The 13173-nt window shown below is 43.5% G+C and overlaps 1 protein-coding gene across 2 annotated transcripts; it reads left to right on the plus strand.

The window, feature by feature from the left end:
- The first annotated feature begins 472 nt into the window (after positions 1-472).
- VMA21 (vacuolar ATPase assembly factor VMA21) lies at positions 473-10006 on the plus strand. Of its 2 annotated transcripts, XM_023634607.2 has the most exons (4): positions 473-762; positions 911-1171; positions 5449-5558; positions 6124-10006. In XM_023634607.2, the coding sequence occupies exons 2-4, from the start codon at positions 1062-1064 to the stop codon at positions 6264-6266; spliced, it is 363 nt and encodes a 120-aa protein (XP_023490375.1). In that variant the 5' UTR covers positions 473-762; positions 911-1061; the 3' UTR covers positions 6267-10006. The 2 variants fall into 2 exon arrangements, with proteins under 2 accessions (XP_023490375.1, XP_023490376.1); XM_023634608.2 differs by lacking the exons at positions 473-762; positions 911-1171 and adding an exon at positions 1205-1433.
- The last annotated feature ends 3167 nt before the right edge of the window (positions 10007-13173 follow it).

Genomic DNA, 13173 nt, shown 5'->3' on the forward strand with positions numbered 1-13173 from the left:
CACAGACAATACAAATGAATGAGCATGGCTGAGTTCCAATAACATTTTGTTTATGGACACAAATCTGAATTTTATATAATTTTCATGTGTGGTGAAGTACTATCCTTTTGATTTTTTCAACCATTTAAAACTGGAAAAACCATTCTTAACTCACAGGCTGTAGAAAAACAGGCAGCGGGCAGGGCTTGTATGTATTTGGCCCGCTGGCCACAGTTTGCCAACCTCAGAGCTAAATTGTCTCTAATTTTGCCCTAGTTCTGGCATTAGGTGGTTCTCAAACCCCTAAGGGTCTAGATGAGGCCCAGAGAGGGATTATTAAGTTAGAACTCAAGCCCGGGCTTCCCGCTGCCCAGTCCACGGCCCTTAACACGGCTCTAAGCTGCTGGTTTAGTCATGATTTCAGACGTAGTCTCTGTGTCCATGTGGTGCAGAAAATAGATGTGTGGTCAGCGGCCCTTTCCAGGCGTTTACCATGTAAGGGCTGTCCTCTTATTAGCAGCCAGTGGCAACCTAATTTTGTCAAGCCTGACCCTAGGCTTACGCACCCTTTTCGTTTATACCTCTCTCGGGTTGCGCAGGCCCGGGACGCCCATCTGTCCCTTACTATTTGAGTCCTGGTTGTCTCATTGGCGGCTTTCTGAGCAGCTGCAAAATATGTTTTTAACTTCAAGTGGAAGTTGGGGTCACCAGCGTCGGGCCTGGAACAGTCACTCTCAGCAAGTGCTCTTTCAGCTCTGACATTCTCTAGTTTGACCGACTTGGGTGAGTGTTCAACTAACTCCTCCCAGCTTCCCACGGCCGGACTTCCAGCGCGGGCAATAATTAATGAGGCGTTTGCTCAGGGGCTGGAGAATAATGTGCACTGCTTTTTTGTGTTGTTGTTGTCGTCGGAAACTGCTTGGTTGCCTAGCACCACAGTCGTCCGCCGGGTCGTCCTTCCTCGCGGCTCATCTGCTCTGGTCGCCTCGCAACGGCAGCTCGGCGACAGCGGCCGGGACGGGAGCGAGAGGTGCTCGCGCGGGCTCAGGGGGCGGCGGCCTCGCCGCCCGCCCCGGACAACCATGCTGCGAGGCAAGTCCCGGCTCAACGTGGAGTGGCTGGGCTACTCGCCCGGCCTGCTGCTCGAGCGCAGGCCGCTCTTGGCCGGCCGCACACCGCGGAGCCCCGGCCGGTAAGTCACGTGAGCGCCCGCGTCCGCGCCTGCGCCCGCCACGGCCTGGCGTCACCGCGGCGCGCCGCGCCTGCGCGCTGCGTCCCGCCGCCCGGCGCTCGCCGGGTCTTCCGGCGCGGCCCTCCTCGCTCGGTCGCCCGCCGAGCCACCTGAGCGTGGCCGCCGAGCCCAGACAGCCGCCTGGCCGCTACTGCGGGCGCGGCTACACCATGGAGCGCCTTGATAAAGCGGCGCTGAATGCTCTGCAGCCGCCCGACTTCAGGTAGTCCCGAGCGGGGCCCGCCGCGAGGCGAGCTGCCCTGGGCCTCGAGCGGGGCGTGAGGGAAGGCCCGAACCGCACAGGCTGGCCTGCGGTGGGCGTGAGGTCTGGACCCTGGTGCTGGCCTCCGGGGTAGGGGAGAGGAGGAGCAGGTTGGGGCCTGCAGCGTCTGCACGCCCAGCCCCCGACCCTTCGCTCGGGAACAAGTGACCCGAGGTCATGCGGGATGATGGGTCGGCAGGCCTTCAGCTCAGGCTTCTGCCCTGCCACTTCCTTTTGCTGTTGTCTGTATTGCGATCTTGCTGTTTGCAGTCTCTCTCCCCGCTGCAGGCTGAGCTCCCGGAGGACAGGAACCTGGCTTTCTCTATCTCCGTCTGCCCTACAGGGCCTGCTTCATCGTGGCTTAATAAATGCTTGCTGTGTGAATGAACGAATGGAAGGGCGTAGGGGCTGTCCTTGGTTTGAGAATGCTTCGCTTGGGGAGTCAGTAGGACGGGGGCTGGGGGCTGAGTAAAAGGAATATGAGGAGAGAGCAGGTGGTCCTGGCCGAATAGCCTAGGCAGTGATGCCTCGGTGGGCAAGAGGGTGGAGAGGGATTTGGCTACCATTTAATGATGACCTACTGTTTGTCAGGCTCCACTTAGGTGCTTTATTACATACGTTATCAGAATTAAGAAACTGCTTAGTTTCCTGATTTTAAAGCAGATGAAGTTGACTTAGGATAAGTGACTTGCCCTAGATCACACAGTTAGGCCACACAATGAGTAACTGTTGAAGCTGGCATTTGACCAAAGCTCATGATCTTTTTCACTGTCTCACAAGGTCAGTGTAGGTATTTTTTTATGACAGGTTACTAGTGAGGGTATGAACAGATATATCTGTTAAGTACACTTAGAATACAATATAGCTCTCCTAGACTGATTCTAGTGTTTCCTAATGGAATTTGCAGTGAGATCTACCTGCTGTGAAAGTCGTGTTTGTCGTAATAGGGAACGGCGGTAAGCTCTATCTGCTTAGTGTTTGCTGCAGAAGTTTACATGAAGTGGGTAAACTCTAGGTGGTTTTAGAGTTGGGGCACGATAAGATTCATCCTGAATTCTTCCTTTTGTGTGAGGCTGACTTTAATTTGGACTTTTCCGTTCTTCATTTCTAACAAGTCTCAGTAACATCCAATCAGAGACACACAGAAGAAATCAATTGAATGACATCAGTTGCTTTGTTTTGGAATAAATTACCGGTTATATACCCAAGCTGACCTGTGCCAGCAGAATTGCCAGCTGCAGTGGGCTGTGGCTGGAAGCCAAGGAAAAAATGTCCTATGAACACTAAAGGGAGTTTACTAGTTTTCAAAAGTTTGCATGCTTAACTTTATACTTAGTCCAATATTTGTGAGGTCACAATCCAGAATACAAGTCAGACTTTTGGAGTGGAAAGTAAAGAGAGAAGTGAGAAGGAGTTGAAGAGAAGCTACAAATTGTGAAGATTTGCCCTTTTTAGAGTGGGTGGTGCTAGAAATTAACATGCAGAAAAAAAAAAAGATTGGTTTTGGGTGGTGAGATTGTAAGTGATTTTGTTTGCTTTAAAACCTTTTTAGTATTCTATCATCTTTTCAATAATAAACTTTTCTCAAAGCCAGGCCAGATAACTATTCAAGAGAGACACTCTAAAGAAGAGAACCAGTTAACCTTCCCTTTCTGTAGATTCTCACTCTTTGTTTCTTTATCAAGTTAGATCATCTGAACTTTGCATACCTAAAACGCATGCTTGAACTCACCATAGAAACACCCTGAAGATCAAGTTTTTTGTTGGGCTCCACAAAAGAAGTGGCCAAATACTGACTTTTTGTATTTTTTATAGAATTACTGCAGACACTCATATTCTTCGTGAAGATTACACAATGAACTCCTCCAAAATTTACTACTAGGAAACAGTTTAAGAGAGCTTATGTGTATTAGATGAGAATTGTATAGCTCAGTGCTCACCAAAGTGGGATATGTTAAGAAATGATCCATCGAAAATATTAGAATGTCTACATAAATTTATTTTTAACCTTATCCTTTTTAGTATCTGTTTTTGCGTATGTTTTATATTTTAAAGACTGTATCAGTAATGTGTATATATAATTTATTTTAAAAATCAATATGCCCATATGAGGGTATGTACTCAAAACTTTTATCTACTGATGGATTGCGCAGTCAAAAAAGTTTGTAGACCATTGATAACAACTTGAGATGTTCCCTTCCTTTCTGGGCTCCCAGAAACCTCTCCGCTAATTGTATACACGGTTACAAGCACTCCTTTGCCTGGATTTTCTAGGGATACAGAGAAATGTGCAAGACTATCTAGGAAGCAAGCTGTCACATTAAGTGCTGTAATAACAGGTACGAACTATGCGTGATTGGATCCCAGAGCAGTGAATTGGTCCAGGTGGTGTAATCAGGAAAGGTGCCTGAGGAGAGACTAGAAAGGTGCCTGGCGGGGGGGGGAGAGACCATGAAGGCTGAGGTGTCTCCTTCCTAAAGATACAGATAAAAACCAGAGCCTCTAGCTGAGGATTACCAGAAGGAGAATTAAGTTCAAGTGTTTCCTATGAGCATAAAGTTACAAGTGCATTGAGGTAAGTCTGAGGATGGTTAGATTTAAGGGAAAAAAAAGGTCTTTAAACTAAATGATTAGAGCTATAGGGCCTTCTGCTTTTATAATGTATGAGGTATGTCTGTGTCCAGGGTTGCTGGAAGTGTGTGACAGCTTCACTTTCAGTAATGTTGCTTTTTTGTGACAATGCGTAGGACAAATGCTGACATATATCTACTTATTGAAAAGTCAGCAAAATAGCATTAAGGAACATTTTGAAAAGGGGGGGAAAACTTTATTTTTCTATGTTAATCCGGAGGCCTTTTTCACATGCACACATTTTTAACATAATTGGAATAGTATCCATCGGGTTGGCAGAGTTTTCTCTAAAGGGCCAGATCGTAAATATTTTAGATTTTGAGGGCCATGTGGTCTGGCACCACTACTCAGCTCTGCCTTTGTAGCTCCAAAGCAGTCTTAGAGGCTACGGAAACGAACAGGTGTGGCTGTGTGCCAAGTATACGATTTAGGGAAATAGGTGGTAGGCCCTCAGGCCTTATTTTGAAGGCCCCTGATGTACATAATTCATTGTGATCTGTCTTGTTCTTTTGTCATACGAATATTTTCTGAGTAATCATCAAAATTCTTTTTAACATTTCCATGTATTGGTGAAATCATTTTCCTGTTCTTGGACATTTTTGTGTTACCCAGTTTTGTTTGTGCTATTATATTAATCTTTATATTGTTAATGTTTTAAGTAGCAGTTTATCAGACTTGTTTTTGTTTATATAATTTTAAAATCTTGATTGCATTTTTAAGAATAGTTTTATTCTGGAACAAAACTTTTTCCACTGGAATATTTCCTTGGTTTTAAAATAGTCTGTGGACAGATAGAATTCACTGAATAGAGTGTTTTAACATCAAACTTTTAGTGCATCCATGTTACATGCAGGCCATCTAAGTTGTACTATAGCTGTTTAATCAAGAAATTTGAGTAAGTTTCCTTCAGCTGCATCCAGGTGGTTGTAGGCTGCTCTTTCTTTGGAGGGTCTCCTTCCTTGTTTGTATGTATTCAACTGGCCCTGGAGAGCATGCTTTGAAGGAGCACTCCTCACTTGTTTTCGTGCGTCTTCTCTCCTGCTGCCTCCACTGTAGTTCGGGAATTACCGTGTACCTTCGAAGAGCACTTGGAAGTGACACACCACTTTCACACTTCGACGCTTCCCCTCACACTGATTCTGAATGACAGTCTCTTGCAAGTGAACCTGCAGCTAGGTCCCATGGCCCTTCCAATTTTGAGTCCCCGACTCTGCTCGGCTGCGGCTTCCAAGGTGGGGGCAGGATTTCCAGCACCTTCTCTGGGTATTTATGGCATTTATGAATGCAAGGATGGCTGGAAATGGCTGTGCAGGTTCTGATTTTCTCTCTGTTTGCTTTATTCCAGAAGTGAAAGTTCGTTAGCATCTACCCTGAAGACGCTGCTCTTCTTCACAGCTTTAATGATCACTGTACCTATTGGCTTATATTTCACAACTAAATCTTACATTTTTGAAGGTAATCCTAAACCATAAAAACGAGACATTTTCCCCTTTACTGTATTTAAGATTCTATGCTTTTATGACGTCTTTATATCTGTAAACTGGGTATTCTTAATTTTGCTTCTCTGTTTGGCTTTTCAAAAATCATGTTCATAATGAGTCTTATTTCATGAAATGAGCTTTTCCGTCACTCAGTTACTTCAGCTTGCCACCATGTGCATGCATGGTTTTCTGTGAAATAGTTTGTGCATCCATTCTTTTAATATCCCTTTGGAGTTGGCTGACATGGGAGGAGGGATTTGGGGGAAGGTACCCTTTGTCGCAGACATTGAAAGGAAGAGAAAATAAAGTCCCCTGTTTTATGTCGAAGTCCTGAGATGAAGTCATAATTATGGTTTTCATTGAAAATAATATGCTTTGTGTATAGAAGATATTCAGATCTTTAACTGAATTCTTGATCTATCACCACTCTTTTTAATTGCCTGACTAGTTAAATGGATAGCTCATAAAAATTAGTTTGCTGTGTTTTTTGTACTTTGATGAATTTTGGATTAAAATGGAAACTTGTTTTCTTTTGATAGGAGCCTTTGGGATGTCCAATAGGGACAGCTATTTCTATGCAGCTATTGTTGCAGTGGTCGCCGTCCACGTGGTGCTGGCCCTCTTTGTTTATGTGGCCTGGAATGAAGGCTCACGGCAGTGGCGTGAAGGAAAACAGGATTAAAGTGAACATCACCTTTTGAGAGCATTAAGTTGGTTTTTAAAGATGACAGATCCGTCTGGGATGCTGATGATTTCAGTAGAGTTGAAGAACCTCTAGAGTGATCCTTGAGAGTCATGTTTGACTAGTGTAAATCTTGGTCCTTCTAATGTAATGGTTTGTATCGTCAGTTTTAACTGTATGAATGAAGCCTCTCATTTGCAAATGAGAATTTGGAAAAGTTGAATTAGTTACCAATAAGTATGTTAAATTAGTTACACGTTATTCTGGGAAGAATGTGTTTATCTTAAAAAATGTTTTAGAGCATTTTGTCTTTTGGTTGGTTTTCAGTTTTATTCCTCTTGATATATTAAGATGTACACAGTGAAGCAAATCTCAACTTTATTTTTCTCTGGAACACTTTCCCTAACTCTTGGATACCAAGTCATTGGATTTTGGCTTGTAAATTCCTGTGGAAAATTGTTTAAAATGTGGACCCTGGAATTAATCTGAATGTCACTGAGAAATTTTGCTTGAAGTGTAATCCCTCGTCAATAGGAATCTTTCATTACATTGTTTCATGGGAAAACTAGGCTGAATTACACTCATTCATATAAAAAGACTGGTTTGTTGAAGCATCTAGATAGCAAAGCAAAGAGCTACCTGCCTGGGCACTTGGCCTGCTCCCTAAAGGCTCCTTGCAGGCTGGCCTTGTGCTTTCAGACCAACTCTTTAATGATCTGCTTTGCTCTGTCATTCAACGATGAAGTTATGCTTTAATTACAAGGCTTGTGTACACTCCCTTTAAATTTGTTTTTCTTACTTTTTTAATAATGTACATGATAGGAATTTGCATTTAAATGTTCATTTTTGCTTACTTAGGGAGTGTAAACAATCCTGAAAATAGCTTATTTTTATCACCCAGGAAGTATTCTTGGGATTTCTAGTCTAGTCTTTTTAATCAGAGCTATTATATCCCAGATATATATAATTAGATAATCCTTGAGGTCCTTTTTGATAGAAAAAGACCCTGTGATTTTTATTTAGTATCCTTAGTCTGTGTTCTTTCCAGCCACTTGGTACTACTTCTGTGCAGTCTAAAAACACACCTGGAAAAATATATATTAAAACAGGAAGAAAATTTAAATTCCCTGTAATGTTGCCACCTGGAGATAACTACTGTTTTGGTTTACGTCCTGTGTGCATTTCTTAATGCTTGTTCATATATGCACTAAAAGTTTAATTTATGTTCAAATTCTGGCAACTTTACCTGACAGCTATTTGCATTTTTTCAGATGGGTGATTATTGACCATTTTCTACAAAAGCGTATTCCACCTTCATTCTTTTACCTAGATAACTCATTGATCAAATGTCCTGTTACTGAGAATTCCTAATGCAAAGGCCCTTGCTGTGTTTGCCATTGCTCATTTGTTTGTTCCCCCCTATTTGTCATGTTGTGGAACTGTGCTAAAGGAATAGAGACATGCTTAGGGATGAAAAAGCCAAGTAGGCATTCGTGTTTATTTAATTGTTGAGAAAAAAATCAAAGATGATTATCGTAGGACTATATTTTACTCTTATATTAGTTGTTGCCTACAGTTTAAGTGTCTTGTTTAAGCAGTTATTCTAAATGTAAAGTATTTCTTTTAAAAAACCTACAGTTTTAGTTAAAATTGTACAGATTTAATATAAAATTGTAGAATACTGCAGTTTGAGTCTGGGGTACTGTGTGGTAGATTTCTGGATGATCCCCTGCTTTAGATGCCTTGTCATACTTAGAATTGTCCACCTAATTTCTTTTTCTACAATGCCAAGGTTTTTCTTGTACTTTTGGGATCTTATGCTATTTGTAAACTATTAGTATCTGGTGTTAGATTACTTTGTTTGATTTTAGACATTTGCTGAGTAGATAATATGGGTATTTTTCTGCAAGTATTTAAACCAGGGATTCATGCAAAAGCAGTTATAATTTCCTTTTGGAAAAAGTATCCCGTGTTTGAAAGTTAGAATCGGATGCTAGGGTTGAGATTTAGGATTATTACCATATAGGCTTGTTTGCAAACCAGTTAATTTTTTCCTGGGGTTTTAACTGTTAACTCACCAGTTTGCTGCTGTTGAAATAACATACGATATCTCACATAGAGATTTATTTTTCAAGGTGTCTCACTGGTCTCCTCTTGCACAATGTCCATACTTCAGGATGTGTGGAAAGGAAAGCTACAATGGAGCCCTTATAGATGTTTGAAGGTAGGAGTATGTTTGCTATTGTTTGGAAACTGGTTGTGAGAATAACCTCAATTAGGAAGTGTAACTTGAAGTGCCAGTACAAGCTACTGAGCTAACACATTGCCTTCCTCACCTCACCTCTCATTTTTCCCCCCAGAATATAATCTTTCCCCCATTGTGCTAAAAAATGAGCAGGGTGCTGTAGAATGCATCTGAAGAATGCATCTGATGTCATTAGCTCTTCATGTGGATACCATCTCACATGTAACAGCAGAATTCAGTTTTGAGTTGTTACTGAAGAAATTTACTTTCCATTAAAAAAAATCTGTTTCATGAGAATCTAACAGAACTACATTGTAATAATTAGACTTTTCATCATAAAAGTCTCATCAGTTGCCAAAAGAGGCACCTGGTTGCCTTGTTTGGTGTTTATTTTCCATTTTCATAGAAATTTTATATATACAGCTAGAGTACCTGAGGAGGTCAGTACAAACAGTTCAATAAGGCATACCCAAAGGAGGACAAGCTGAGAGGATGTGAAACACGATTTCACTCCTGTTCTCAGTGTATCTAGTGTGTATTTCTTGTCTCTAGCCAAGTTCAGGTTTATTTTATTTATGCTCAAGTGAAGTTGTAGACCGTTAGGCCCATTTTATAACTGGTTCAACTGCGGCGCGGAATTTGTCCCTTGTCTTAGGACAGTAGCAGATATCTCTGCAGTCAAGGGCTCTGTGTCCTCCGCCAGAGTAGTACGACCTTATTAATTCAGACCCTCCTCTTAGGTTGACGCTACTTTTTGCAAGAGCTAGGCTGAAGCAGCACATTAATGACTTGACAAGATTTCTTTTTCCTTTTTTCAGGGGGAAGGGTCACCTGAGAACAATTCTTTTCAGGGACCTGGAAACCTAATGATAAATATGACATGTAATCTATGACTAGCTTAATTCTTTATGTATTCATTAAAACAGTCTGGAATTCCTCAACTTACCTTCACACCTGGCCACACTTTCCTTGCTTGTTTTGTTGCTACGTGTACTTGAAAGTAATATCTGTTCCTTTTAAGATGTCCTATAAGTCATATTTGTCAGTTACACAGACTAGTCTTCCTTTTTCACAAGTTCAGTGAAATCTCACTGAACAGTAATAATAGCAATAGCTAACAACATCTGCACAGCACCTTACAGTTTGCAAAGAACGTTCACATATTCTCGTTTGAGTTTTGCATAGTGAACCTGTTACGAGATGTCTCTTGACATTGATGCTAAAAGTGGTAGAGTCTTTAAATCACTAGAGTCATTGGCTATGCCATAGTCGTGAATAGTGCCCTGACTAGGCAGGGTTTAGATGCGCCACGTTGAAAGCTGTGTGTAATTATCAAAATGGGGGGCTTGAGTTCGTTAGCCACTTGAATCTGATTTACTTTTGTAAGTGATGCTTTTCTAACTGTTATCTGGATGGATTTTGTATTCGTTATATTCTAGCCTGTAATTTGTATAAATTTACATCTGTTGTCATTAAAAAAGTGTTTGTAATGCCACTTTGATGTGTCCTGATTCAATTAATAGTGAGTTTATTAACCTCTTCATTCTTTTACGTTTGGTTGCCTCTCTATTTGTACTGTATAGAGTATGTGCGGAACTGTCGAGGGTAAGCTTCTACGCAGTAAGTGTAGACCAGAGATGCTCAAACTGCTCGGGGGCCCTGAGGGGTCCTGAGACAGGAAGGGCCAGTTCTACTCTGTCTGCACCGGGGCCGTCAGCCTTGGTGTGGCAGTGGGGAAAACAGCTCATTGCCCTGTGGCTTTAAAAAAAATGTCATTTGGGGTGAATGGGTGTCAAAGACTGCTGAAGGAGTGGAGTTGAGAAATACTTATGGCTGCTTAATTAAAGATGGGGACAATCACTTCCCGGCTGTGTCCAGCATGCCACCCCGTCTTGCCATTGCCCAGGGTTCTCTGTCCTGTAGCCACCTTTTGATTCTACTCACTCCAGCTCCTTTCAGTGCTCCTGAGGGCTCCAGCTAGTTCTTATTAATAAATATTATCCACTTCCAAAGAAGATTTGCATCATCTTGATATCAAAATATACAGAACATATACAATTATATTTATTTACAAAGCTACAGATTATAAGGTGTCTTGGGAACTCAGGACACAGGTAGTTGCATTGCAGAAGCCACCAGAATCACCTTGTAGGATTTACTGCCCAGACCCAACCCAAACCTACTGAGTCAGAACCTCCGGGGGTGGGGCCTGTGTGTGTAACAGGCCATGCCCTGATGCTGCCAATTTGAGAACTGCTGCTAGAGATTGAGAATTGTGTATGTACGTTTTTAACACTGGACTTGAATATGTTTGTATGAAGCAGGCCTGAAATAGCAGGCATTTTGTTAGGCAAGGGTAGAATCCTGTCTAATGCTATATGGAAGGTTCAGTTGAACATCAGGAGGGCTTTACTGGGGTCCTGACCATCCATATCAACTGTGCTTCACTGTTAGTGAATTATATTAAATGGAAACTGTAGTACAGGGGATAGCTCACTTAGAAACAGCTTAGGCATGCCGAGAAATGGCCACTGCTGCTCCACTGATGCCTTCCCATTATTTGGCATACTCACTGCTGTGGTCTTTGGAGAGAGGGAAAACCTAACAGCAGTCTAAATGAATGTGCTTTCAAAAGTAAAGGAAGTAATGGAGAAAACCGGAAATGGTTTCCTCAACATCTCTGCTCTATTAATATCATGACTCCTCTGCCCCCAAATATTTTTCTGCTCACTGCTTTCATCTTTCCACTTTGTTTCACAGACACCCTGCTGCCTTGCCCGTTAAAGATGCATTTAGGTTAACCTTTGGAGAAAATACAGGATTTGGGTGGAGAGCAGTTGATGGGTTCCTGCAAAGGAGCATCCGCCTCCCCTGGGGGAATGGGTGTTAGAAATTACACTCCCTGTATCTGTCCACTTCCCGCCATCCTCACTGCCACCACCTGGTCTAGGCCAGCTTCACTCCTTGCCTGGTGCCTCTAACTGCTCTCTGCTGCTCTTGCTCCTGTAGTCGTTTTGCCACAAAGCAGCTAGGAGGTTCCTTTAAAAATATTTGGTCAGGCATGCCATATCTCTGCTCAGCATCCTCTGAATAGCTCCCAGTCTCACTCAGTAAGATGCAGATTCCACGCGCAGCCTACAAGTGAGGCCACTTACGGTCGTTCCATTTGCTCCCGCTTGCTCAACATTCGCTAACCTGTGGGACTTCTGTTTCCCAAACCTCCCGCGCTCGCTCCCACCCCACAGCTTTGCACTGGCTCTTCCCTCTGCCTGCTACCCTCTCCCCCAGATCTTTCCAGGGCTGGCTCTCTTTCACCTTTCAGATCTCGACTGTCATGTCGCCTCCCCAGAGAGCCCTCCCCTGACCGCCTAATCGAAAGTCGCAAGCCCTCCATTGCTTTAGCAGCACAGGACGTTGGATGAAATTATCTTGTTTATTTGCTTATTATTTACATTCCTCCACTAAAATGTAAGCTCAGGAGGGTAAGCACTGTCTGACTTGCCACCGAATCCCCAGCACCTAGCACCTGTTTTAGTAAGGATGTTCTTGGTCAACGGCAAGTAACAGCAAGTGAAGGTCAAACTGGAAGGTCAAACAACGGAAAAGGCCAGAGATGGGCCTAGTCCATTGACACAATATACTTAGCATTCCTACTCCGTTTCCCTGCCATTCTCTCTGCATGTCCTCGGTGGGTTGGTGACATCTTCAGGCTTTCCTCTCTCGTGATGACAAAATGGCTGCAGTCATTCCGGGCCTTCATCAGTATACCGCAGACAGTCATCCAACCACTGAACACCGTCCCGCACCCCCGGGCTTTACTCTGGACTAACTCAGGTTACGTGCCCAGCTGTGAAGCAATCACTTTGACCAGGCAATGCCAAGCATTCGTGGGTTTATGCCTGGACAAATACCCAGTCCCAAATCAATCACTTGGGGATTATACTGGTTAATTTAGGCCACTCAGTGCCCACCCCTGAGGGATGCGTTTGATGCTGGTGAGGCTTCCAGCGATGTTCACTGCATGGTTCAACAGACTTGTTAAATGAGTGAGGCAGCACACAGTATGTACATATATATGTAACTGTGGATAGATATGGATATAGATATAGACATAGATATGAATAGAGAGATGAGAGGCGTGCACTTTGGAGCAGCGAACAAATGTCAGTGTCAGGACAGGGTAGGGCCTGGGTTGGGGCCATCCTCCGGAGGACCTTACAGCTAGATGTGTGAGGGCTCCACCCCGAGTCAGTGCAAGGTACCAACACAGTCTCTCTGTACCAAATTTTGTCAGCTCTGCCTCAGGAAGCAGACTGAAACAGTTGAAGGGTCATCAAATTCTCTCTCCCATCAGTATCTCTGGCTCTTTGTTCCCAGGACTCTGTACTCTGCTCAACTCAACCGATGCCCACCTTCGCCCTGGCATCTGTGGTTCTTCGGGAACACAGGTACAGCTGGGAGGTGTGCCCTATGCCTGTGCACAGCACGGCAGCAGTGTAGCTGGGGGTGCTCTTCGTGGACATGGGCCCAGGGTTTTCCCATGTAACGAGGGCTCGAAGAACATAGCATTTGGAATCCTTCAGTCGGGATCCTGCTTAAGACATGTCCCACAGACAATAGTGGCGAGAGGCAGCCTGACACCAGGGTTGGGAACACTCGCCA

The sequence above is a fragment of the Equus caballus genome, chromosome X (assembly GCF_041296265.1).
Source record: "Equus caballus isolate H_3958 breed thoroughbred chromosome X, TB-T2T, whole genome shotgun sequence".
Taxonomy (NCBI): domain Eukaryota; kingdom Metazoa; phylum Chordata; class Mammalia; order Perissodactyla; family Equidae; genus Equus; species Equus caballus.

What these genes read in the sequence shown, in the direction of transcription:
- VMA21 (XM_023634607.2), top strand. Translation starts at nt 1,062, where the DNA reads ATGCTGCGAGGCAAGTCCCGGCTCAACGTGGAGTGGCTGGGCTACTCG. An exon ending in ACACCGCGGAGCCCCGGCCG is followed by an intron (nt 1,172 to 5,448) that starts GTAAGTCACGTG and finishes GCTTTATTCCAG; the next exon opens with AAGTGAAAGTTCGTTAGCAT. An exon ending in TAAATCTTACATTTTTGAAG is followed by an intron (nt 5,559 to 6,123) that starts GTAATCCTAAAC and finishes TTCTTTTGATAG; the next exon opens with GAGCCTTTGGGATGTCCAAT.